This window comes from Oncorhynchus keta, chromosome 19 (assembly GCF_023373465.1).
Source record: "Oncorhynchus keta strain PuntledgeMale-10-30-2019 chromosome 19, Oket_V2, whole genome shotgun sequence".
Lineage (NCBI taxonomy): Eukaryota > Metazoa > Chordata > Actinopteri > Salmoniformes > Salmonidae > Oncorhynchus > Oncorhynchus keta.
In genome coordinates, this window is record NC_068439.1 from 83407841 (window position 1) to 83433367 (window position 25527).

At 43.7% G+C, this 25527-nt stretch overlaps 1 protein-coding gene across 1 annotated transcript in view; it reads left to right on the forward strand.

Moving 5' to 3' along the window:
• Positions 1-1028: 1028 nt before the first annotated feature.
• LOC127909080 (low density lipoprotein receptor adapter protein 1-like) overlaps positions 1029-25527 on the forward strand; it is a 56908-nt gene continuing 32409 nt past the window's right edge. Inside the window, exon 1 of the mRNA XM_052468983.1 lies at positions 1029-1449. Within this exon, the coding sequence (XP_052324943.1) occupies positions 1365-1449 (85 nt within the window). The 5' untranslated portion in view covers positions 1029-1364. The remainder of the gene's footprint in view (positions 1450-25527) is intronic.

Here is a 25527-nt window from a genome sequence, read left to right on the forward strand (position 1 = left end):
AAGTAAAAGTATAAATAATTTCAAATGGTTTATATTAAGGAAACCAGACGCACTATTTTCTTGTTTTTAAAAAATGATTTAGGGATAGACAGGCGCACGCTCCAACTCTCAGACATAATTTACAAACAAAGCCTGAGTCCTCCAGATCAGAGGTAGAAGGGATGACCAGGGATTTTCTCTTGATAAATGCATACATTTGACTACATTTACATTTAAGTCATTTAGCAGACGCTCTTATCCAGAGCGACTTATTTTCCTGTCCTGCTAATAAGCCTTCAAAAATGTAACTTGTACTTTTGGGTGTCAGGGAAAATGTATGGAGTAAAAAGTACATTATTTTCTTTATGAATATAAGTGAAGTAGAAGTAGTAAAGAAAATGTAATAGTAAAGTATAGATACCTCCAAAAACTACTTAAGTAGTACTTTAAAGTATTTTTTACTTACGTACTTTACACCACTTTTGACCTAACAAGAGAAACTGCTGAAGCACAACGACATTTTGAAATTGTCCCTTGTGTAATTATTATATGCTAGCAGTAATTTGAGACCTGACTGATTTGATTTGATCCGGGGGGCTTTAAAACGCGCCGTGCGGTTACCCATCCCTGAGCTAGATAATGTACATGATGTATTTTGCGCATAGGTTTACCCCGCCCGCTTCCAATGTAACATCCCTCCAGAAATGGGTGTGGCACACATTTAATTCGTGACCGCCCCCTATGTTCCGCCGTTCCTCGGTTCAGCAGTAGCCTACCGAAAAGCAACGGGGTTAAATGGAGGCTGCGTTGCCCATGTTTTCACTAGACCCTCCTTGTTTCAGACAACGGGAGTTGGTCGGAATTAGGAAACACGGACATTTCTGACATGCTAAATGTTTGTAGTTATACACGTGCCGCGTTCAACGAATCAGCAATTCTGAGTTATCTGAGTTTCCTAGTTCCGACTGCATGTGAACGCCGCACAAATCCTATACCCGGGCGGTTCATTCCGCGCATCACTCACTCGTAGTCGACTATTGTATGTAGGCTGGCTACTAGTCTACTGTTTATGTTTTCGGAGCCAAAGCAAGCGCAGGTTAAAGTAGGCTATCCACTTACCGCTGTCAGAGTTTATTTTACGCCTGCTACGTTAGGTTAGGCTACTGTACGTTAGGTTAGGCTACTGTACGTTAGGTTAGGCTACTGTACGTTAGGTTAGGCTACTGTACGGTAGGTTAGGCTACTGTACGTTAGGTTAGGCTACTGTACGTTAGGTTAGGCTACTGTACGTTAGGTTAGGCTACTGTACGTTAGGTTAGGCTACTGTACGTTAGGTTAGGCTACTGTACGTTAGGTTAGGCTACTGTCAGAGACACACCTAAAGCATGGATGCTCTGAAATCAGCTGGAAGAGCGATTATCAAGAGTCCCGGAGTTCCGCGGCACACATGGGGCACCTCCAAGCACGACAGTAAGTGTAGTATTCATGTCTACAGGATGTAGGTATATCGTTGGGCAGAAATGGTAACACGACAGCGCAATGCAACGAGACTAGGGAAAGGAAAGCGCTGACAATAGGCGATGTATGTAGCTGCCGTTCTATTCTCACCTCTCTTGTTGGTATAGGAAGTGAAGAACAGTTCTATTATGAGGTGTGATGGAAAATAATAGGTTGTAAGTGTGACTATACAGTCGTGAATTGCAATAGTGTAACGTTTTTAATTCTACATGATCAATTCAACACCTATTGCTTTTTTAAAATTTCTGCCCGAGTGCACCAGGGAACTTGGTCACATTTCACATGCCCTAATGGTGTCCCAATGACTTGGGTTACCTAATTCCACCGTTCCCACAGTGAAAGCCCCATTGTCGGCTAATTCCACCGTTCCCATAGTGAAAGCCCCATTGTCGGCTCATGTGTGATGAATCCGTTGTTAATAAAGCATGTAAGCAACCGTAAGAGAGTATTCATATCCCTCGACTTATTTTCACATTTTGTTGTGTTTACAAACCACATTCAAATGAAATAGATGTTGTTTTTTCTCTCTCACCGATTTACACACAATGCCCCATTATTGACAAAGAGAACGTGTTTTTTAGACATTTTTTGCTCATTTAAAAAATATATAATACAGAAATATCTAATTTACATAAGTATTCACACCCCTGAGTCAATGCTCTTTAGAAGCATCTTTGGCAGCAATTACAGGTGTGAGTGTTTCTGGGTAAGTCTCTAAGGCTGTGAGTGTTTCTGGGTAAGTCTCTAAGAGCTGTGAGTGTTTCTGGGTAAGTCTCTAAGAGCTGTGAGTCTTTCTGGGTAAGTCTCTAAGAGCTGTGAGTCTTTCTGGGTAAGTCTCTAAGAGCTGTGAGTCTTTCTGGGTAAGTCTCTAAGAGCTGTGAGTGTTTCTGGGTAAGTCTCTAAGAGCTGTGAGTCTTTCTGGGTAAGTCTCTAAGGCTGTGAGTGTTTCTTGGTAAGTCTCTAAGAGCTGTGAGTCTTTCTGGGTAAGTCTCTAAGGCTGTGAGTGTTTCTGGGTAAGTCTCTAAGAGCTGTGAGTCTTTCTGGGTAAGTCTCTAAGAGCTGTGAGTGTTTCTGGGTAAATCTCTAAGAGCTGTGGGTGTTTCTGGGTAAGTCTAAGAGCTGTGAGTCTTTCTGGGTAAGTCTCTAAGAGCTGTGAGTCTTTCTGGGTAAGTCTCTAAGGCTGTGAGTGTTTCTGGGTAAGTCTCTAAGAGCTGTGAGTCTTTCTGGGTAAGTCTCTAAGAGCTGTGAGTCTTTCTGGGTAAGTCTCTAAGAGCTGTGAGTCTTTCTGGGTAAGTCTCTAAGAGCTGTGAGTGTTTCTGGGTAAATCTCTAAGAGCTGTGGGTGTTTCTGGGTAAGTCTCTAAGACTTTCCACACTTGGATTGTGCAACAATGATTATTTTCTAAATTATTCTTTGCTCTGTCAAATTGATGCCTGTAATCTATTATTGCACAGAGTGAGTCCATGCAACTTATTATGTGACTTGTTTACTCCTGAATTTATTTAGGCTCCTCACCATAACAAAGGGGTTGAATATTCATCAATATACATTTCAGCTTCTCATTTTTAAAAATTAATTTCTGAACATTTCAAAAAACATAATTCCACTTTGACATTATGGGGTGTGTGTAGCCCGGTGACAAAAAAATCATTTTAAATTCAGGCTGTTACACAACAAAATGTGGAAAAATAAATTCCTTCTGGGACATGTGCACTTTCATGTGCTGTTATAACAAATTTGTATTCCATCCATTAATACGAATTACCTTTGTTAAATTACGAGCCAAGTTGGTTTAGCCACGGAAAAATACAGGAACCTTTCCACTAGCCATGATTGGCTGAGATAATGAGCGGGCTGGATATGCCGGGAGATGAGTTTGGATTGGTCTGGCATGTAGCATGATTCTGTCTATAATGTGAGTTGCTCAGTATGTGTTGAGAGTCCTTTCTACTTCGTCGGGTTTTGAAAGATATGAAGTTAGCCATCGAGAAATACAAAGGTTTTGATACTTTTCTCAACAACATAGATCCTGCTAAATTCAGGGCATCAATCTACAAATCTGTTGGGAAAAGTGATGGGCTACTTTCTGCCCACGCCACGGTCAGTGTGAACCGGAGGGACTTGACACAACGCTGGCACCAACAAGATGTAGCTACAAACAAAACTGAGTTAAATGGTTCCAGTCTGCCATGAAGCGTTCATCCATGTATATGGATAAGAGTCTAGCTTACATTTTCAAATATTATAAGTTTCTAATTTTGTCAGAAAGTCATTTTCATTGCAAGTGAAAGTGTACCGTTAACTAGCTAGCGAACGTTAGCTTGCTGGGTCGCTAGCTAACGTTTTATGTATGATCTGTGTAGTAATATTATTTGTATCTCAGAAAGCCATTTACATTGCTAGTTATAGTCTAATGTTATCTAGCTAGCTAACATTGAACCTAGTTGGTTAGCTTTAGCTACCTGCAGATTTATTCTACAGCATTTCATGCATGGTGGCTCGCTATGATAATCTGGTTGTACTGTAGCTATGGTTTGGGATTATGGTTCATTGTTTAACTAGTTAGCTACATGTCTAAACAAAAGACTCAGATGATTACATGACCCGTCAAGTTAGCCAGATGTATCTGGGGGTGATTACGGCCATCTATTGTATTTCATAAACATGTGAACATGTCTAGACAATAGTGACCCATCCACTTAGCAAGATGTGGCTGCAGGGTGGTTGTAGCATTTTCTTCACACGACCCATCAATTTAACATGTGTGTCTGGATAAGCATCATCTGAAAATATAACGTTAGCCATAAATATTTAATATCTTTCAAAGAAACCCGCAGTAACAAGGATTATCTACATATACTGAGCGGCTCATGTTATACACAGAAGATGAGGTAGTCATTTAATCATGTTTAACACTATTATTGAGTCCATGCAAATTATGTGACTAGTTAAGCACTGTTGTACTCCTGAACTTATTTAGGCTTGCTATTAAAAAAAAGCAGTTGAATACTTATTGACTCAAGACATGTCAGCTTTTAATTTTTAATACATTTGTAAAAAAATAAGTCTAAAGATAATTCCACTTTGACATTATGGGGTATTGTGTGTGTGTGAGTGTGTGTGTGTGTGTGGGTGTGTGTGTGTGGGTGTGTGTGTGGGTGTGTGGGTGTGTGTGTGGGTGTGGGTGGGTGTGGGTGGGCCAGTGACACAAATTCAGGATGTAACAACAAAATGTACAGGTGTAGTGATCTGTAAGCTGCTCTGACTCTTACCTCCCTCACTAGCTTCAAGCACCAGCTGTCAGAGCAGCTCACAGATCACTGCACCTGTACATAGCCCATCTGTAAACAGCCCATCTATCTATCTACCTACCTCATCCCCATACAGTATTTATTTATTTATTTTGCTCCTTTGCACCCCAGTATCTCTACCTGCACATTAATCTTCTGCCAATCTACCATTGTTTAATTGCTATATTGTAATTACTTCGCCACCATGGCCTATTTATTTCCTTAACTTACCTCATTTGCACTCACTGTATATAGACTTTTTGTTTTCTTTTGTTCTACTGTATTATTGACTGTATGTTTTGTTTATTCCATGTGTAACTCTGTGTTGTCTGTTCACACTGCTATGCTTTATCTTGGCCAGGTCGCAGTTGCAAATGAGAACTTGTTCTCAACTAGCCGACCTGGTTAAATAAATAAATAAATAAATAAATAAATGTGAAACAAGTCAAGGGGTGTGAATACTTTCTGAAGGCCCTGTACAGTATTCACATCCCTGAGTCAATACCATCTGAAGGTCCTGTACAGTATTTACATCCCTGAGTCAATACTTTCTGAAGGCTCTGTACAGTATTCACATCCCTGAGTCAATACTTTCTGAAGGTCCTGTACAGTATTCACATCCCTGAGTCAATACTTTCTGAAGGCTCTGTACAGTATTCACATCCCTGAGTCAATACTTTCTGAAGGTCCTGTACAGTATTCACATCCCCGAGTCAATACTTTCTGAAGGTCCTGTACAGTATTCACATCCCCGAGTCAATACTTTCTGAAGGCTCTGTACAGTATTCACATCCCTGAGTCAATACTTTCTGAAGGCTCTGTACAGTATTCACATCCCTGAGTCAATACTTTCTGAATGTCCTGTACAGTATTCATATCCCTGAGTCAATACCATCTGAAGGTCCTGTACAGTATTCACATCCCTGAGTCAATACTTTCTGAAGGCCCTGTACAGTGTTCACATCCCTGAGTCAATACTTTCTGAAGGCCCTGTACAGTATTCACATCCCTGAGTCAATACTTTCTGAAGGCTCTGTACAGTGTTCACATCCCTGAGTCAATACTTTCTGAAGGCCCTGTACAGTATTCACATCCCTGAGTCAATACTTTCTGAAGGCTCTGTACAGTATTCACATCCCTGAGTCAATACTTTCTGAAGGCTCTGTACAGTATTCACATCCCCGAGTCAATACCTTCTGAAGGCCCTGTACAGTATTCACATCCCTGAGTCAATACTGTCTGAAGGTTCTGTACAATATTCACATCCCTGAGTCAATACTTTCTGAAGGTCCTGTACAGTATTCACATCCCTGAGTCAATACTTTCTGAATGTCCTGTACAGTATTCATATCCCTGAGTCAATACTTTCTGAAGGTCCTGTACAGTATTCACATCCCTCAGTCAATACTTTCTAGAAGGTCCTGTACAGTATTCATATCCCTGAGTCAATACTTTCTGAAGGTCCTGTACTGTATTCATATCCCTGAGTCAATACTTTCTGAAGGCCCTGTACAGTATTCACATCCCTGAGTCAATACTTCCTGAAGGTCCTGTACAGTATTCACATCCCTGAGTCAATACCTTCTGAAGGCCCTGTACAGTATTCACATCCCTGTCAATACCTTCTGAAGGTCCTGTACAGTATTCACATCCCTGAGTCAATACTTTCTGAAGGCTCTGTACAGTGTTCACATCCCGGAGTCAATACTTTCTGAAGGCCCTGTACAGTATTCACATCCCTGAGTCAATACCTTCTGAAGGTCCTGTACAGTATTCACATCCCTGAGTCAATACTTTCTGAAGGCTCTGTACAGTATTCACATCCCTGTCAATACCTTCTGAAGGTCCTGTACAGTATTCACATCCCTGAGTCAATACTTTCTGAAGGTCCTGTACAGTATTCACATCCCTGAGTCAATACTTTCTGAAGGCTCTGTACAGTATTCACATCCCTGAGTCAATACTTTCTGAAGGTCCTGTACAGTATTCACATCCCCGAGTCAATACTTTATGAAGGTCCTGTACAGTATTCACATCCCCGAGTCAATACTTTCTGAAGGCTCTGTACAGTATTCACATCCCTGAGTCAATACTTTCTGAAGGCTCTGTACAGTATTCACATCCCTGAGTCAATACTTTCTGAATGTCCTGTACAGTATTCATATCCCTGAGTCAATACCATCTGAAGGTCCTGTACAGTATTCACATCCCTGAGTCAATACTTTCTGAAGGCCCTGTACAGTGTTCACATCCCTGAGTCAATACTTTCTGAAGGCCCTGTACAGTATTCACATCCCTGAGTCAATACTTTCTGAAGGCTCTGTACAGTGTTCACATCCCTGAGTCAATACTTTCTGAAGGCCCTGTACAGTATTCACATCCCTGAGTCAATACTTTCTGAAGGCTCTGTACAGTATTCACATCCCTGAGTCAATACTTTCTGAAGGCTCTGTACAGTATTCACATCCCCGAGTCAATACCTTCTGAAGGCCCTGTACAGTATTCACATCCCTGAGTCAATACTGTCTGAAGGTTCTGTACAATATTCACATCCCTGAGTCAATACTTTCTGAAGGTCCTGTACAGTATTCACATCCCTGAGTCAATACTTTCTGAATGTCCTGTACAGTATTCATATCCCTGAGTCAATACTTTCTGAAGGTCCTGTACAGTATTCACATCCCTCAGTCAATACTTTCTAGAAGGTCCTGTACAGTATTCATATCCCTGAGTCAATACTTTCTGAAGGTCCTGTACAGTATTCATATCCCTGAGTCAATACTTTCTGAAGGCCCTGTACAGTATTCACATCCCTGAGTCAATACTTCCTGAAGGTCCTGTACAGTATTCACATCCCTGAGTCAATACCTTCTGAAGGCCCTGTACAGTATTCACATCCCTGTCAATACCTTCTGAAGGTCCTGTACAGTATTCACATCCCTGAGTCAATACTTTCTGAAGGCTCTGTACAGTGTTCACATCCCGGAGTCAATACTTTCTGAAGGCCCTGTACAGTATTCACATCCCTGAGTCAATACCTTCTGAAGGTCCTGTACAGTATTCACATCCCTGAGTCAATACTTTCTGAAGGCTCTGTACAGTATTCACATCCCTGTCAATACCTTCTGAAGGTCCTGTACAGTATTCACATCCCTGAGTCAATACTTTCTGAAGGCTCTGTACAGTATTCACATCCCTGAGTCAATACCTTCTGAAGGTCCTGTACAGTATTCACATCCCTGAGTCAATACTTTCTGAAGGCTCTGTACAGTATTCACATCCCTGAGTCAATACTTTCTGAAGGCTCTGTACAGTATTCACATCCCCGAGTCAATACCTTCTGAAGGCCCTGTACAGTATTCACATCCCTGAGTCAATACTGTCTGAAGGTTCTGTACAATATTCACATCCCCGAGTCAATACTTTCTGAAGGTCCTGTACAGTATTCACATCCCTGAGTCAATACTTTCTGAATGTCCTGTACAGTATTCATATCCCTGAGTCAATACTTTCTGAAGGTCCTGTACAGTATTCACATCCCTCAGTCAATACTTTCTAGAAGGTTCTGTACAGTGTTCACATCCCTGAGTCAATACTTTCTGAAGGCCCTGTACAGTATTCACATCACTGAGTCAATACTTTCTGAAGGTCCTGTACAGTATTCATATCCCTGAGTCAATACTTTCTGAAGGCCCTGTACAGTATTCACATCCCTGAGTCAATACTTCCTGAAGGCCCTGTACAGTATTCACATCCCTGAGTCAATACTTTCTGAAGGCTATGTACAGTATTCACATCCCTGAGTCAATACTTTCTGAAGGCCCTGTACAGTATTCACATCCCTGAGTCAATACTTTCTGAAGGTCCTGTATAGTATTCACATCCCTGAGTCAATACTTTCTGAAGGCCCTGTACAGTATTCACATCCCTGAGTCAATACTTTCTAAAGGCCCTGTACAGTATTCACATCCCTGAGTCAATACCATCTGAAGGCCCTGTACAGTATTCACATCCCTGAGTCAATACTGTCTAAAGGTTCTGTACAATATTCACATCCCTGAGTCAATACTTTCTGAATGTCCTGTACAGTATTCATATCCCTGAGTCAATACTTTCTGAAGGCTCTGTACAGTATTCACATCCCTGAGTCAATACCATCTGAAGGTCCTGTACAGTATTCACATCCCTGAGTCAATACTGTCTGAAGGTTCTGTACAATATTCACATCCCTGAGTCAATACTTTCTGAATGTCCTGTACAGTATTCATATCCCTGAGTCAATACTTTCTGAAGGCTCTGTACAGTATTCACATCCCTGAGTCAATACTTTCTAGAAGCACCTTTTGGCGGCGATTACAGCTTTTACATTTTTTATTTATTTATTTGACCAGGTCGGCCAGTTGAGAACAAGTTCTCATTTTACAACTGCGACCTGGTCAAGAATAAAGCAAAGCAGTACGACAAAAACAACAACACAGAGTTACACATAAACAAACGCACAGTCAATAACACAAAGGAAAATAAAAATAGAAAAATATGTGTACAGTGTGTGCAAATGTAGAAGAGTAGGGAGGTAGGCAATAAATAGGCCATGGAGGCGAAAATAATGACAATTTAGCATTAATACTGGAGTGATACATGTGCAGATGATGATGTGCAAGAAGAGATACTGGGGAGCAAAAGAGCAAGATAGTAAGTAATAATATGGGGATGAGGTAGTTGGGTGGGCTATTTACAGATGGGCTGTGTACAGGTGCAGTGATCGGTGAGCTGCAGATTTTTGCAATTCGTTCCAGTCATTGTCAGCAGAGCTTTGAGTCATCTTGGGTTTGTTTGTATCAGCTTTGAGTCATCTTGGGTATGTCTGTATCATCTTTGTACATCTGGATTTGTGGATTTGCTCCCATTCTTCCTTGCAGATTTCCTCAAGCTCTGTTATTAAGTTAGATGGGGAGCGGCAGTGAACAGCAATCTTCAAGTCTTTCCACAGATTTTCCATGGGATTCAAGTCTGGCCTTTGGCTGGGCCACTCAGGGACAAAGTGTTGCTTTCGCTGTAATGCGTTGGGTCGTTGTCCTGTTGAAACGTAAATCTTTGCCCACCCAGTCTCAGGTCGTTTGCACTCTGAAGCAGGTTCTCATCAAGGATTTGCATGTATTTGGCTCTATTCTTTGTTCCCTCCATCCTTACCAGTCTCCCAGTCCCTGCGGCTGAAAAGCATTCCCATAGCATGATGCTGCCACCACCATGCTTCACGGTAGGGATGGTGTTAGACGGGAGATGATCATTGCCTTGTTTTCCCCAGACATTAGCGCTCTTTGCATTCAGGCCAAAGCGTTACATTTTTGTCTCATCAGGCCACGTTCCTGGGACTTCATGGTATAGTTTTTGCTCTGACGTGCTCTGTCAACTGTGGGACCTTATATAAACAGGTGTGTTTCTTTCTAAATAATGTCCAAACAATTGAATTGGTCACAGGTGGACTCTAATCAAGTTGTAGTGACATTTCAAAGATGATCAAAGGAAATTGGAGGCACCTGAGCTCAATTTGGAGTGTCCTAGCAAAGGGGTGTGAATACTTATGTAAATTAGAAATCTCAATAAATGTAGGATAAAATATAAACAGAATATAACAAATATTGTGCAAAGCTCCTAGAGACGTACCCAGAAAGACTGGCAGCTGTAATCGCTGCCAAATGGGATTCTAACATGTACTTATTGACTCAGGGGTGTGAATACTTATGTAAATTTGATATTTCTGTATAAAAAAACATGTTCTAGAATGTTTTCACTTTGTCATTATGGGGTATTGTGATGTCATTATGGGGTATTGTGATGTCATTATGGGGTATTGTGATGTCATTATGGTGTATTGTGATGTCATTATGGGGTATTGTGATGTCATTATGGGGTATTGTGTGTAGATGGATGAGAGAAAAACATATTGAATCCATTTTTATTTCAGGCTGTAACGCAACAAAATGTGTAATAAGTCAAGGGGTATGAATACTTTCTGAAGACACTGTATAACCTATAGGTAGGTATAAAGTGACTAGGCAACAGGATAGATAATAAACAGTAGCAGCAGCGTATGTGATGAGTCATATAGTCATGTATGTAATGGTGGGAGTCGTAGCAAAAACGTATTCAGAAGCAGGTGTGAAGAGTCAGTGAAAATAGTCTCTAATGAGCACAATCAGACAGGGCTGCGGTGGACGGCTGCTCCGTTTCTTTCTTCTCATTCTGATGGCGCTTTTTTCCCTCCCTGTTGGCTATTCTTCTCCGGTCTGCTGACACAATCATGTCCTCAAACTTCAGAGGAGCGCCAGGGTGAGGAGGTTAGTAGGGGGTCTGTCTCCACATCAGACATCATGTCTTCAGTTTGCCCCTGGAAATCACTGCTCCTCTTCAGCAGAGAGGTATTTTCACCGACTGGTCAGTCAGTGCCTGTGAAAATACAGGAAAGGAATCACATTACCAGTTTATGCTTCAAAACCAACTTTTATAAAAATTGGTTATATTTGATAAAATAAAATAAATCCATGACAGTACAGTAAGGCATTGTTGGCAGACTAGATGAATGCAGTTCAATGCATTATTAATATAATTCATCAAATATATCTCTTGTTAGTCCAAAAAACATATTGCTATCAGGTTGTAAATCACAGCTGGCCTGGTACTTTGTTTGCTGTCTCCATTCGGGATGCAACTGATTCAGTTTCAACGACTCAATATTTTGGACAAAAAAATGGATGAATGTAACTAAGGCAGGGAATGTCAATACAATCAACCTAGCGATGGTCACAAGTCAGTCATAACATGGATAATAGACTAGTGTACATGTGTCAAACTCAAGGCCCGCATAGCAAAACAAAAGTGGAGTGGGAGGCCCCGGTGCACAACTGAATAGGACACAGAAATGAGTATAAATGGCCGTGTCTAGACTTGACAGTTCATGCAGATTTAGTATTCTGATCAGAGAGTTCTTATCGTGGAATTATGAACGTGTCATGCATCTACACCTACATTTAAATGTGTCTACCGTGTGCACAGTGTGTCCGGAGTCCCTTTTTCCCCACACTATATTCAAATGCCACTATGCATTCTACAAATGGTGGAATAGGCAAAATATGATAAACACAACAACGACTGATGGCAGTAGCGAACTACTGCACTGTAGCTAACTAGCCATCTAACCTCTGTAGCTAGCCAGCAAGCAATACTAAAGGGATTGCAAATGGGTTAGTATAACTATTTATTCCTTTAAATATTAGCTAGCTGGGTAGCATTTATGAGGCCAGCAAACACGTCCTCACAAGCCAGAAACGTATTTCCTCCAATAGAAAGAGGAGTGGGAGGCCCCGGTGCACAACTGAGCAAGAGGACAAGTACATTAAAGTGTCTAGTTTGAGAAACAGACGCCTCACAAGTCCTCAACTGGCAACTTCATTAATTAATAGCACCCACAAAAGACCAGTCTGTAACGCCCAACGCAGGAGATGAGAGGCAGGTACAGGAAGTGAACCATTTACGGACAGGAAGTGAACCATTTACGGACACACCAGTCTCAACGCCAACAGTGAAGATGCTGGCCTTCTAGGCAGAGTTGAAAAAAAAAAGGCTGGCCAATAAATCTCAGACTGGCCAATAAAAATAAAAGATTAAGATGGGCAAAAGAACACAGACACTGGACTGAGTTGCACGTTTTTCTGTAAAAACAAATGTCTGTCCCGTGAAAAAAAAAAATATATATGGCCCGTGCGTTGATTGAGTTTGACACCCCTGGGCTAGCGTATCTATTTATGTAGTTAGCTATTTATTTAGCAAGCTAAAAACACAGAGCCTACAGTTAGCTAGCTAGCTAGCTAGCTAGCTATCTATCTGCTGGGAGGATGGCACGTCATTGGTTGAGTAGGTGAGTGACCAACTTTTTCCCTTCATCGTTTTTCAGAGGCAGATGTAATTTGCTTAGCTAGCAAGAAATGTGAATCGGTTTTCTAGCTAGGCAACTAGCTATGCTGAACTTGAACAGTTAGCATATCTCTTAGTTGTCAATCAAATTCATTTGGTATCAATCAAAATGGGCTGGCAGGCAGGCAAGTTCCCATGACGTTGTCAAAACGTGGGTTGGGGAACAAACATGGATCGGCAGGCAAGCTGCAGAAGACGAGCAGGCTACTATTCTCCATCGTTTGTCAGTGCATTTTTGACGGTCAACTAGCTGAACAAGTTTGAGAGGGATTATCTAACGTTCCCTTGTTAGATTTGAGTTTCTCGCTCTGGTTAGCATTAGTTGTTGACTTTGTTTTTGTTGATGTGCATAGGCAACTGAGGGAGAGAGAGCCTACCTTTCCATGTTTGTTTGATTGATAAGACTGTGAAGTTCCCAAATGTAAGAGGACTCCCGTGGTATTTACATATTTGCAGAAATTGCTTTTTTTTGTGAATGCGTTCGAATGATCTAACATCGTGATGATGCTACTGCCTGTAAAGACACGGTCAAGTTCAAAGTGGATGATGGCAGGCCCGTGTGGCAAATGGCTTATTTGCATATAGGCCTACTGTATTTGCATATAGGCAAATATGCCTTATTTGCATATAGGCCTCTGATTGGCTATGGCGCACCGGTCTGCATAGTCTCCGGGTCCTGGACGAGACAGATGTTTTATTCACTGCAGTATATATTAATTGTCACGGCCGTTTTCCCACTCTATATTGCTATATAATTTTTTTTACAAATGTCTTAGTTTAAGTCATTCCCAAATGACCATATCTTAAAGTGCTCACTTGTAAAAAAATAATAAAAAAAAAAAAAAAAAAATAGTGTCATATTCTTCCTGGGGGTTTATATGAATAGATGTGAACAAGATTTCATGTTGTTTAAAATGCTGTCGGTTCCACTTTAATCTCAGATGATTTACCAGCAGATAGTACACTGGTGTTGTGTGGACTGTTCTTCTGAAGACGACAAAGGAAAAAAAAACATGACATTTACTTCATGCATGTGTAACAGTATAACTTTAGACCGTCCCCTCGCCCTTTACCCGGGCGCGAACCAGGGACCCTCTGCACACATCAACAACAGTCACCCAGGAAGCATCGTTACCCATCACTCCACAAAATAACTACTACTTCAAGGTCTCAGAGCAAGTGACGTCACCGATTGAAACGCTATTTAGCGCGCACCGCTAACCAAGCTAGCCGTTTCACATCCGTTACACATGGTATTCACACCACTATTTCCCCTCACTCATTTAACAATACTAAGATAACTATTGTACAGCAACTTACCCTGGTTGCTCGCTTTTTGACTTTATTTTGTCTTAATTCAAAGTCGTAAACAAATACGAAATGGATCCTCACTTTTCTTGCGGCTTTTATTTTTACATTTGTCCTCCTCACCAGTTAATATGTAGACTCTTTACTGCCTGGCTATGAAAGGGACACCTCAGGATTTTTGACAATGAGGCCCTTTATATACTTCATATCAAATCAAATTTTTGACAATGAGGCACTTTATATACTTCAAACCAAATCAAATGTTGGACAATGAGGCCCTTTATATACTTCATATCAAATCAAATTTTTGACAATGAGGCCCTTTATATACTTCAAACCAAATCAAATGTTGGACAATGAGGCCCTTTATATACTTCATATCAAATCAAATTTTTGACAATGAGGCCCTTTATATACTTCAAACCAAATCAAATGTTGGACAATGAGGCCCTTTATATACTCCATCTCAGTCAGATGGAATCATGGATACATGTTTCATGTCTTTGTGTCCAGAATGAAGGAAGTGAAGAGGTAGTTTTAGGAGCCAATAACGTCTACCTTTTGGTCTGTTTAGAGAACACTGGTGGTTGTACTAAAGCCATACCTTGCCTAACAGATTGAGAAAAAGCCCAGCTTCCATGTCCCCACTTCAGCCAAGTGAAGAAAGCATCAAATCAGCACTTTCTGTTGCCATTTTTCTGGTGGCTGTCATCTGTCGAGGTCACAGTACTGGTCGGGACAGATAGATCTTTATGACTGGCCCAGGCAGAGAGTACGGAGAGGACACAGCACGTGGTCAGAAGAGCAAGCTGTCACCTTGGATCGTGTCGGAGGAAATAGGAGTGAGACGACCTCTAAATGTTCCAAAAGGTCAAACCTGACCAGCGACCATAAGGGACAAGGCTGGTCCTTGCTATGTACAGTAGACACAGCCTTCAGCTCCAGGGGGAAGGTATAACAGGAACAGCCTTCAGCTCCAGGGGGAAGGTATAACAGGAACAGCCTTCAGCTCCAGGGGGAAGGTATAACAGGAACAGCCTTCAGCTCTAGAGGGAAGGTATAACAGGAACAGCCTTCAGTTCCAGAGGGAAGGTATAACAGGAACAGCCTTCAGCTCCAGAGGGAAGGTATAACAGGAACAGCCTTCAGCTCCAGGGGGAAGGTATAACAGGAACAGCCTTCAGCTCCAGGGGGAAGGTATAACAGGAACAGCCTTCAGCTCCAGGGGGAAGGTATAACAGGAACAGCCTTCAGCTCTAGAGGGAAGGTATAACAGGAACAGCCTTCAGCTCCAGAGGGAAGGTATAACAGGAACAGCCTTCAGCTCCAGGGGGAAGGTATAACAGGAACAGCCTTCAGCTCTAGAGGAAAGGTTTAACAGGAACAGCCTTCAGCTCTAGAGGAAAGGTTTAACAGGAACAGCCTTCAGCTCCAGAGGAAAGGTTTAACAGGAACAGCCTTCAGCTCCAGAGGGAAGGTATAACAGGAACAGCCTTCAGCTCCAGAGGGAAGGTATAACAGGAACAGCCTTCAGCTCCAGGGGGAAGGTATAACAGGAACAGCCTTCAGCTCCAGGGGGAAGGTATAACAGGAACAGCCTTCAGCTCCAGGGGGAAGGTATAACAGGAACAGCCTTCAGCTCCAAAGGGAAGGTATAACAGGAACAGCCTTCAGCTCCAGAGGGAAGGTATAACAGGAACAGCCGTCAGCTCAGCTCCAGGGGGAAAATATAACTGGCATGTACAGTACAGTATATGTCTTTAGGCAAAGATAATGAACCCAGAAGATTGTCTTCAAAGATAATGAACCCAGCAGATTGTCTTCAAAGATAATGAACCCAGCAGATTGTCTTCAAAGATAATGAACCCAGAAGATTGTCTTCAAAGATATTGAACCCAGAAGATTGTCTTCAAAGATAATGAACCCAGCAGATTGTCTTCAAAGATAATGAACCCAGCAGATTGTCTTCAAAGATAATGAACCCAGCAGATTGTCTTCTTGAATGTAGTCCCGTTTGAGCTCAGCAGCAGCAGCAGCCGCTCCCCTCAACAAACAATACAATACAGCTAGGAGAGGAAGCTAACTCACCAGGGTATGAAAGACACAGCAAACCTGGAGTGATTTGATTTGATATAATAGTTGGACTCAGACATGATTAACTGTCATTAGATCAGAACAGAGGGAACTGGGGGTATGATGGTGATATCTTGTCGCTCTGAAGGTCGAGGAGAGAAAGGGTTATAATATGGTCCATGTACTGCCTGGTGGCAGAATGGTGTTGTTGCTCACAATGTCATTCTCCCAATTACCAAGTGGATTGGAAACACACACACACAGCTTAGTTTACCTCCACATACTGTGTACATTCTCACAAATAAAGCAAACACACACACAAATTGCCTGCACAGGGATCTGGTCAAAGGGATCTGGTCAAAGGGATCTGGTCACAGGGATCTGGTCACAGGGATCTGGTCACAGGGATCTGGTCATAGGGATCTGGTCACAGGGATCTGGTCACAGGGATCTGGTCATAGGGATCTGGTCACAGGGATCTGGTCACAGGGATCTGGTCATAGGGATCTGGTCACAGGGATCTGGTCAAAGGGATCTGGTCAAAGGGATCTGGTCACAGGGATCTGGTCAAAGGGATCTGGTCACAGGGATCTGGTCACAGGGATCTGGTCATAAGGGATCTGGTCATAAGGGATCTGGTCACAGGGATCTGGTCAAAGGGATCTGGTCAAAGGGATCTGGTCAAAGGGATCTGGTCAAAGGGATCTGGTCATAGGGATCTGGTCAAAGGGATCTGGTCACAGGGATCTGGTCACAGGGATCTGGTCATAGGGATCTGGTCATAAGGGATCTGGTCACAGGGATCTGGTCAAAGGGATCTGGTCAAAGGGATCTGGTCATAGGGATCTGGTCAAATGGATCTAGGTTCACAGGGATCTGGTCATAGGGATCTGGTCAAAGGGATCTGGTCAAAGGGATCTGGTCAAGGGGATCTGGTCAAAGGGATCTGGTCAAAGGGATCTGGTCAAAGGGATCTGGTCACAGGGATCTGGTCAAAGGGATCTGGTCAAAGGGATCTGGTCACAGGGATCTGGTATCTGGTTAACAGTAGTCCACCATATGTTGGTTCTAATTAGTTTCATAGAACGATAGAACAATATGTTGGTTCTAATGAGTCTTATAGACTTTTATAGGTGCTGTGGAGACGGGTTCCTTGTCTGCAGAGTGAAATCCAGGAGGTGTCCAAGTGGTTTCCAAACCTTTTTGAATCTGTGATACGTACGTAGAGTGCCCTCAGCTTTATTCTGAGACCTGGGAGAGGAGCTACCCTTTTTAATGGGGTTCAACTCACCATTGGGAGACACTGTCTTCCACCCTGAAGGAAGTTTGTGACAGAAATGCAGATATGGTTGATGTAGTCTTTTATTGAACTTTTATTTATCCAGGAAGTCCCATTTGAGGTCTGAAGATCTGTTTTACAAGGGAGACCTGAGCAGCTCAATAAAATAGTGTACCTGTTGCCAACTTTCTATTTCGTCCCTGCTCTTAGTTACCAATACATCTGATAGGGTTTGTCATGTACATGTGCGGTACTTACCATCTCCCCTATTCTTCAGTCATTACTTTTCTCCCTATGGAACCACAAAGCACTGTTTCGTTACAGACGGGGATGCTGGGACTGCTTCACCTGCACCTCTATGGGCCCTGGTCAAAAGTAGTGCACTACTACCCTATAGACCCTGGTCAAAAGTAGTGCACTATTACCCCTATGGGCCCTGGTCAAAAGTAGTGCACTATGTATGGAATTAGGGTGCATTTGGGATGCAGACTGGGACTCAATGTACTCACTGTTCAATTCCAGCTTTATGTAGTTGAATGGACAACGAAAAAGAGAAAAGGTTTTATTTTTAGAACTTGGCCTTTGAACTCTCTTTCCTTTGACAGGAGAGGAGAGAGGAGCTGAGATTTCCCGGGAATGTGTGATTTAGTTAGATTAGCGTCAAATGGAAACAGTGGCTAGCTGACAGCTAGCGCTGCATTGACTCAACTTTCTCTGGTCTCCTGCTTTTTAACGGAGTTGAACTTGGCTGTTTTTTTCTCTCCTGCTTTTCGACTTTTATTGGATTGGCATGTAATTCAGACTGAATTCATTGGTAGATAATTGATGTAGAAAACAAAGATTTTGTTTTAAGGAACGTGATTTCCTTTTCTCATACTTGATGCGTTATGATTATGACGTCCGTTAGTAAGCTACTCCAATGTCATCGTGTGAAATCAGTGTTTATAATATTTTAAAAGCTTGTTTTCCACCACTTTTATCCTTCCGGATCAAATTTAGACTAGCTGGCAGTGGTGTAAAAAGGTTAAGTACACATATTTTGGGGGTATCTGTACTTTACTATTAATATTTTTGACAATTTGTATTTTTTACTTCACTACACTCTTAAAGGAGATTATGTATTTTTACTCCAGATATTTTACCTGACACCCAAAAGTGTTCGTTACATTTTGAATAAGGAAAGGAGAATGGTCCAATTCACACACTAATCAAGAAAACATCCCTGAAAACATCCCTGATCTGGAGGACTCACTAAACAGAGAACATCCCTGGTCATCCCTACTGCCTCTGATCTGGAGGACTCACTAAACAGAGAACATCCCTGGTCGTCCCTACTGCCTCTGATCTGGAGGACTCACTAAACAGAGAAAATCCCTGGTCGTCCCTACTGCCTCTGATCTGGAGGACTCACTAAACAGAGAACATCCCTGGTCATCCCTACTGCCTCTGATCTGGAGGACTCACTAAACAGAGAACATCCCTGGTCATCCCTACTGCCTCTGATCTGGAGGACTCACTAAACAGAGAACATCCCTGGTCATCCCTACTGCCTCTGATCTGGAGGACTCACTAAACAGAGAACATCCCTGGTCATCCCTACTGCCTCTGATCTGGAGGACTCACTAAACAGAGAACATCCCTGGTCATCCCTACTGCCTCTGATCTGGAGGACTCACTAAACAGAGAACATCCCTGGTCATCCCTACTGCCTCTGATCTGGAGGACTCACTAAACAGAGAACATCCCTGGTCATCCCTACTGCCTCTGATCTGGAGGACTCACTAAACAGAGAACATCCCTGGTCATCCCTACTGCCTCTGATCTGGAGGACTCACTAAACAGAGAACATCCCTGGTCATCCCTACTGCCTCTGATCTGGAGGACTCACTAAACAGAGAACATCCCTGGTCATCCCTACTGCCTCTGATCTGGAGGACTCACTAAACAGAGAACATCCCTGGTCATCCCTACTGCCTCTGATCTGGAGGACTCACTAAACAGAGAACATCCCTGGTCATCCCTACTGCCTCTGATCTGGAGGACTCACTAAACAGAGAACATCCCTGGTCATCCCTACTGCCTCTGATCTGGAGGACTCACTAAACAGAGAACATCCCTGGTCATCCCTACTGCCTCTGATCTGGAGGACTCACTAAACAGAGAACATCCCTGGTCATCCCTACTGCCTCTGATCTGGAGGACTCACTAAACAGAGAACATCCCTGGTCATCCCTACTGCCTCTGATCTGGAGGACTCACTAAACAGAGAACATCCCTAGTCATCCCTACTGCCTCTGATCTAGAGGACTCACTAAACAGAGAACATCCCTGGTCATCCCTACTGCCTCTGATCTGGAGGACTCACTAAACAGAGAACATCCCTGGTCATCCCTACTGCCTCTGATCTGGAGGACTCACTAAACAGAGAACATCCCTGGTCATCCCTACTGCCTCTGATCTGGAGGACTCACTGAACAGAGAACATCCCTGGTCATCCCTACTGCCTCTGATCTGGAGGACTCACTAAACAGAGAACATCCCTAGTCATCCCTACTGCCTCTGATCTAGAGGACTCACTGAACAGAGAACATCCCTGGTCATCCCTACTGCCTCTGATCTGGAGGACTCACTAAACAGAGAACATCCCTGGTCATCCCTACTGCCTCTGATCTGGAGGACTCACTAAACAGAGAACATCCCTGGTCATCCCTACTGCCTCTGATCTGGAGGACTCACTAAACAGAGAACATCCCTGGTCATCCCTACTGCCTCTGATCTGGAGGACTCACTAAACAGAGAACATCCCTGGTCATCCCTACTGCCTCTGATCTGGAGGACTCACTAAACAGAGAACATCCCTGGTCATCCCTACTGCCTCTGATCTGGAGGACTCACTAAACAGAGAACATCCCTGGTCATCCCTACTGCCTCTGATCTGGAGGACTCACTAAACAGAGAACATCCCTGGTCATCCCTACTGCCTCTGATCTGGAGGACTCACTAAACAGAGAACATCCCTGGTCATCCCTACTGCCTCTGATCTGGAGGACTCACTAAACAGAGAACATCCCTAGTCATCCCTACTGCCTCTGATCTGGAGGACTCACTAAACAGAGAACATCCCTGGTCATCCCTACTGCCTCTGATCTGGAGGACTCACTAAACAGAGAACATCCCTGGTCATCCCTACTGCCTCTGATCTGGAGGACTCACTAAACAGAGAACATCCCTGGTCATCCCTACTGCCTCTGATCTGGAGGACTCACTAAACAGAGAACATCCCTGGTCATCCCTACTGCCTCTGATCTGGAGGACTCACTAAACAGAGAACATCCCTAGTCATCCCTACTGCCTCTGATCTGGAGGACTCACTAAACAGGGAACATCCCTGGTCATCCCTACTGTCTCTGATCTGGAGGACTCACTAAACAGAGAACATCCCTGGTCATCCCTACTGCCTCTGATCTGGAGGACTCACTAAACAGAGAACATCCCTGGTCATCCCTACTGCCTCTGATCTGGAGGACTTACTAAACAGAGAACATCCCTGGTCTTCCCTACTGCCTCTGATCTGGAGGACTCACTAAACAGAGAACATCCCTGGTCATCCCTACTGCCTCTGATCTGGAGGACTCACTAAACAGAGAACATCCCTGGTCATCCCTACTGCCTCTGATCTGGAGGACTCACTAAACAGAGAACATCCCTACTGCCTCTGATCTGGAGGACTCACTAAACAGAGAACATCCCTGGTCATCCCTACTGCCTCTGATCTGGAGGACTCACTAAACAGAGAACATCCCTGGTCATCCCTACTGCCTCTGATCTGGAGGACTCACTAAACAGAGAACATCCCTGGTCATCCCTACTGCCTCTGATCTGGTGGACTCACTAAACAGAGAACATCCCTGGTCATCCCTACTGCCTCTGATCTGGAGGACTCACTAAACAGAGAACATCCCTGGTCATCCCTACTGCCTCTGATCTGGAGGACTCACTAAACAGAGAACATCCCTGGTCATCCCTACTGCCTCTGATCTGGAGGACTCACTAAACAGAGAACATCCCTACTACCTCTGATCTGGAGGACTCACTAAACAGAGAACATCTCTGGTCATCCCTACTGCCTCTGATCTGGTGGACTCACTAAACAGAGAACATCCTTGGTCATCCTTACTGCCTCTGATCTGGTGGACTCACTAAACAGAGAACATCCTTGGTCATCCCTACTGCCTCTGATCTGGTGGACTCACTAAACAGAGAACATCCTTGGTCATCCCTACTGCCTCTGATCTGGTGGACTCACTAAACAGAGAACATCCCTGGTCATCCTTACTGCCTCTGATCTGGAGGACTCACTAAACAGAGAACATCCTTGGTCATCCCTACTGCCTCTGATCTGGAGGACTCACTAAACAGAGAACATCCCTGGTCATCCCTACTGCCTCTGATCTGGTGGACTCACTAAACAGAGAACATCCCTGGTCATCCCTACTGCCTCTGATCTGGAGGACTCACTAAACAGAGAACATCCCTGGTCATCCCTACTGCCTCTGATCTGGAGGACTCACTAAACAGAGAACATCCCTGGTCATCCCTACTGCCTCTGATCTGGTGGACTCACTAAACAGAGAACATCCTTTGTCATTGCTACTGCCTCTGATCTGGTGGACTCACTAAACAGAGAACATCCTGGTCATCCCTACTGCCTCTGATCTGGAGGACTCACTAAACAGAGAACATCCCTGGTCATCCCTACTGCCTCTGATCTGGTGGACTCACTAAACAGAGAACATCCCTGGTCATCCCTACTGCCTCTGATCTGACAGACTCACTAAACAGAGAACATCCTTGGTCATCCTTACTGCCTCTGATCTGGTGGACTCACTAAACAGAGAACATCCTTGGTCATCCTTACTGCCTCTGATCTGGTGGACTCACTAAACAGAGAACATCCTTGGTCATCCCTACTGCCTCTGATCTGGTGGACTCACTAAACAGAGAACATCCTTGGTCATCCTTACTGCCTCTGATCTGGTGGACTCACTAAACAGAGAACATCCTTGGTCATCCCTACTGCCTCTGATCTGGAGGACTCACCAAACAGAACATCCGTGGTCATCCCTACTGCCTCTGATCTGGAGGACTCACTAAACAGAGAACATCCTTGGTCATTGCTACTGCCTCTGATCTGGTGGACTCACTAAACAGAGAACATCCTTTGTCATTGCTACTGCCTCTGATCTGGTGGACTCACTAAACAGAGAACATCCTTTGTCATTGCTACTGCCTCTGATCTGGAGGACTCACTAAACAGAGAACAACCCCTGGTCATCCCTACAGTCTCTGATCTGGAGGACTCACTAAACAGAGAACATCCCTGGGCATCCCTACTGCCTCTGATCTGGAGGACTCACTAAACAGAGAACATCCCTGGTCATCCCTACTGCCTCTGATCTAGAGGACTCACTAAACATAGAACATCCCTGGTCATCCTTAGTGCCTCTGATCTGGAGGACTCACTAAACAGAGAACATCCCTGGTCATCCCTACTGCCTCTGATCTGGAGGACTCACTAAACAGAGAACATCCCTGGTCATCCCTACTGCCTCTGAACTGGAGGACTCACTAAACAGAGAACATCCCTGGTCATCCTTACTGCCTCTGATCTGGAGGACTCACTAAACAGAGAACATCCCTGGTCATCCCTACTGTCTCTGATCTGGAGGACTCACTAAACAGAGAACATCCCTGGTCATCCCTACTGCCTCTGATCTGGAGGACTCACTAAACAGAGAACATCCTTGGTCATCCTTACTGCCTCTGATCTGGAGGACTCACTAAACAGAGAACATCCCTGGTCCTCCCTACTGACTCTGATCTGGAGGACTCACTAAACAGAGAACATCCCTGGTCATCCCTACTGCCTCTGATCTGGAGGACTCACTAAACAGAGAACATCCCTGGTCCTCCCTACTGCCTCTGATCTGGAGGACTCACTAAACAGAGAACATCCCTGGTCATCCCTACTGCCTCTGATCTGGAGGACTCACTAAACAGAGAACATCCCTGGTCATCCCTACTGCCTCTGATCTGGAGGACTCACGAAACACATGCTTAGTTTGTAAATTATTTCGGAGAGTTGGAGCCCTATTCATAAATAAATAACATCTTGAACAAGCTGTTTTGCTTCATGGAATTTGAAATGATTTATACTTGTACATTTACTTTTGATACTTCAGTATATTTAAAACATAATTATTTTAGACTTTTACTCAAGTAGTATTTTACTGGGCGACTTTCACTTTTGAAAAAAAAATAATGTTTTATTGAATATTTAATAATAAACTTGCAGTGAAGCCACTCAACAACTACATCACATTAGTCATCTAACAGACTTGCATCCAGACCCACAATGCAACCAGGATCAACTCCCTGCTGAAGGGCACGTCAACAGATCTCCCACAAGGTGAAAAACGGAACCAGCGATCCATCAGCCCCCGGGCCGAGCTCCCAACATCAAGGCCACCAGCCTTCCAAGACCCCCCCACACAGTTCCCCGAGAGCTGCCGCTCAACCATCTGCAACTCCACTCCCACTTGTCTCCAATTCCCAGCTTCTCTCAGCCCATCCCATCTATCTCCGCTGGCCAACCTCTTCGAATTTTCTACGCAAAATATATCTTTCAACTATGCTGTGATGTTTAACATACAATTTCTATCTAATCGAATAGAATCTACAGATTACGAGTTGAAGATAAATACTTCTACTAAGAGTATTAGTATAGTAATAATTGACTGGCCCGGTCTTTCCAGATCTCCTAACAGTACTATTTCTTGGGTCAATTTTAGATCAATATAATATAATAATATATATATATATATATATATATATATATATATAATATAATAATAATATACGTTTCAGCCATTCCTGAACCTGAGACCCGAAGGCAAAACAAATGGCTTTATTGACTCTGTATCCTTACAACAAAATCTGCAGAGCTTCGATGATTGTATGCCCCAAATATTCAACATTTTGTTGATGGCAAGAATTCTTTATAATAATTTTTAGTTGAAAAGCACTTTTTACTTGAGTCATTTTCTATTAAAGGCATCTTTACTTTTACTCAAGTATGACGATTGGATACTTTTTCCACCACTGCTAGCTGGCCTGTCTAGGGAAATAGATTTCTGCTTCACTTGTCTCTCCCCATCAGACAGTGTCTCTCCCCATCAGACAGTCTCTCCCCATCAGACAGTGTCTTTCCCCATCAGTCAGTGTCTCTCCCCATCAGACAGTGTCTCTCCCCATCAGACAGTGTCTCTCCCCATCCATCAGACAGTGTCTCTCCCCATCAGACAGTGTCTCTCCCCATCAGACAGTGTCTCTCCCCATCAGACAGTGTCTCTCCCCATCAGACAGTGTCTCTCCCCATCAGACAGTGTCTCTCCCCATCAGACAGTGTCTCTCCCCATCAGACAGTGTCTCTCCCCATCAGACAGTGTCTCTCCCCATCAGACAGTGTCTCTCCCCATCAGACAGTGTCTCTCCCCATCAGACAGTGTCTCTCCCCATCAGACAGTGTCTCTCCCCATCCATCAGACAGTGTCTCTCCCCATCAGACAGTGTCTCTCCCCATCAGACAGTGTCTTTCCCCATCAGACATTGTCTCTCCCCATCAGACAGTGTCTCCCCCCATCAGACAGTGTCTCTCCCCATCAGACAGTGTCTCTCCCCATCAGACAGTGTCTCTCCCCATCAGACAGTGTCTCCCCCATCAGACAGTGTCTCTCCCCATCAGACAGTGTCTCCCCCCATCAGACAGTGTCTCCCCCCATCAGACAGTGTCTCTCCCCATCAGACAGTGTCTCTCCCCATCAGACAGTGTCTCTCCCCATCAGACAGTGTCTCTCCCCATCAGACAGTGTCTTTCCCCATCAGACATTGTCTTTCCCCATCAGACAGTGTCTCTCCCCATCAGACAGTGTCTCTCCCCATCAGACAGTGTCTTTCTCCATCAGACAGTGTCTCTCCCCATCAGACAGTGTCTCTCCCCATCAGACAGTGTCTTTCCCCATCAGACAGTGTCTTTCCCCATCAGACAGT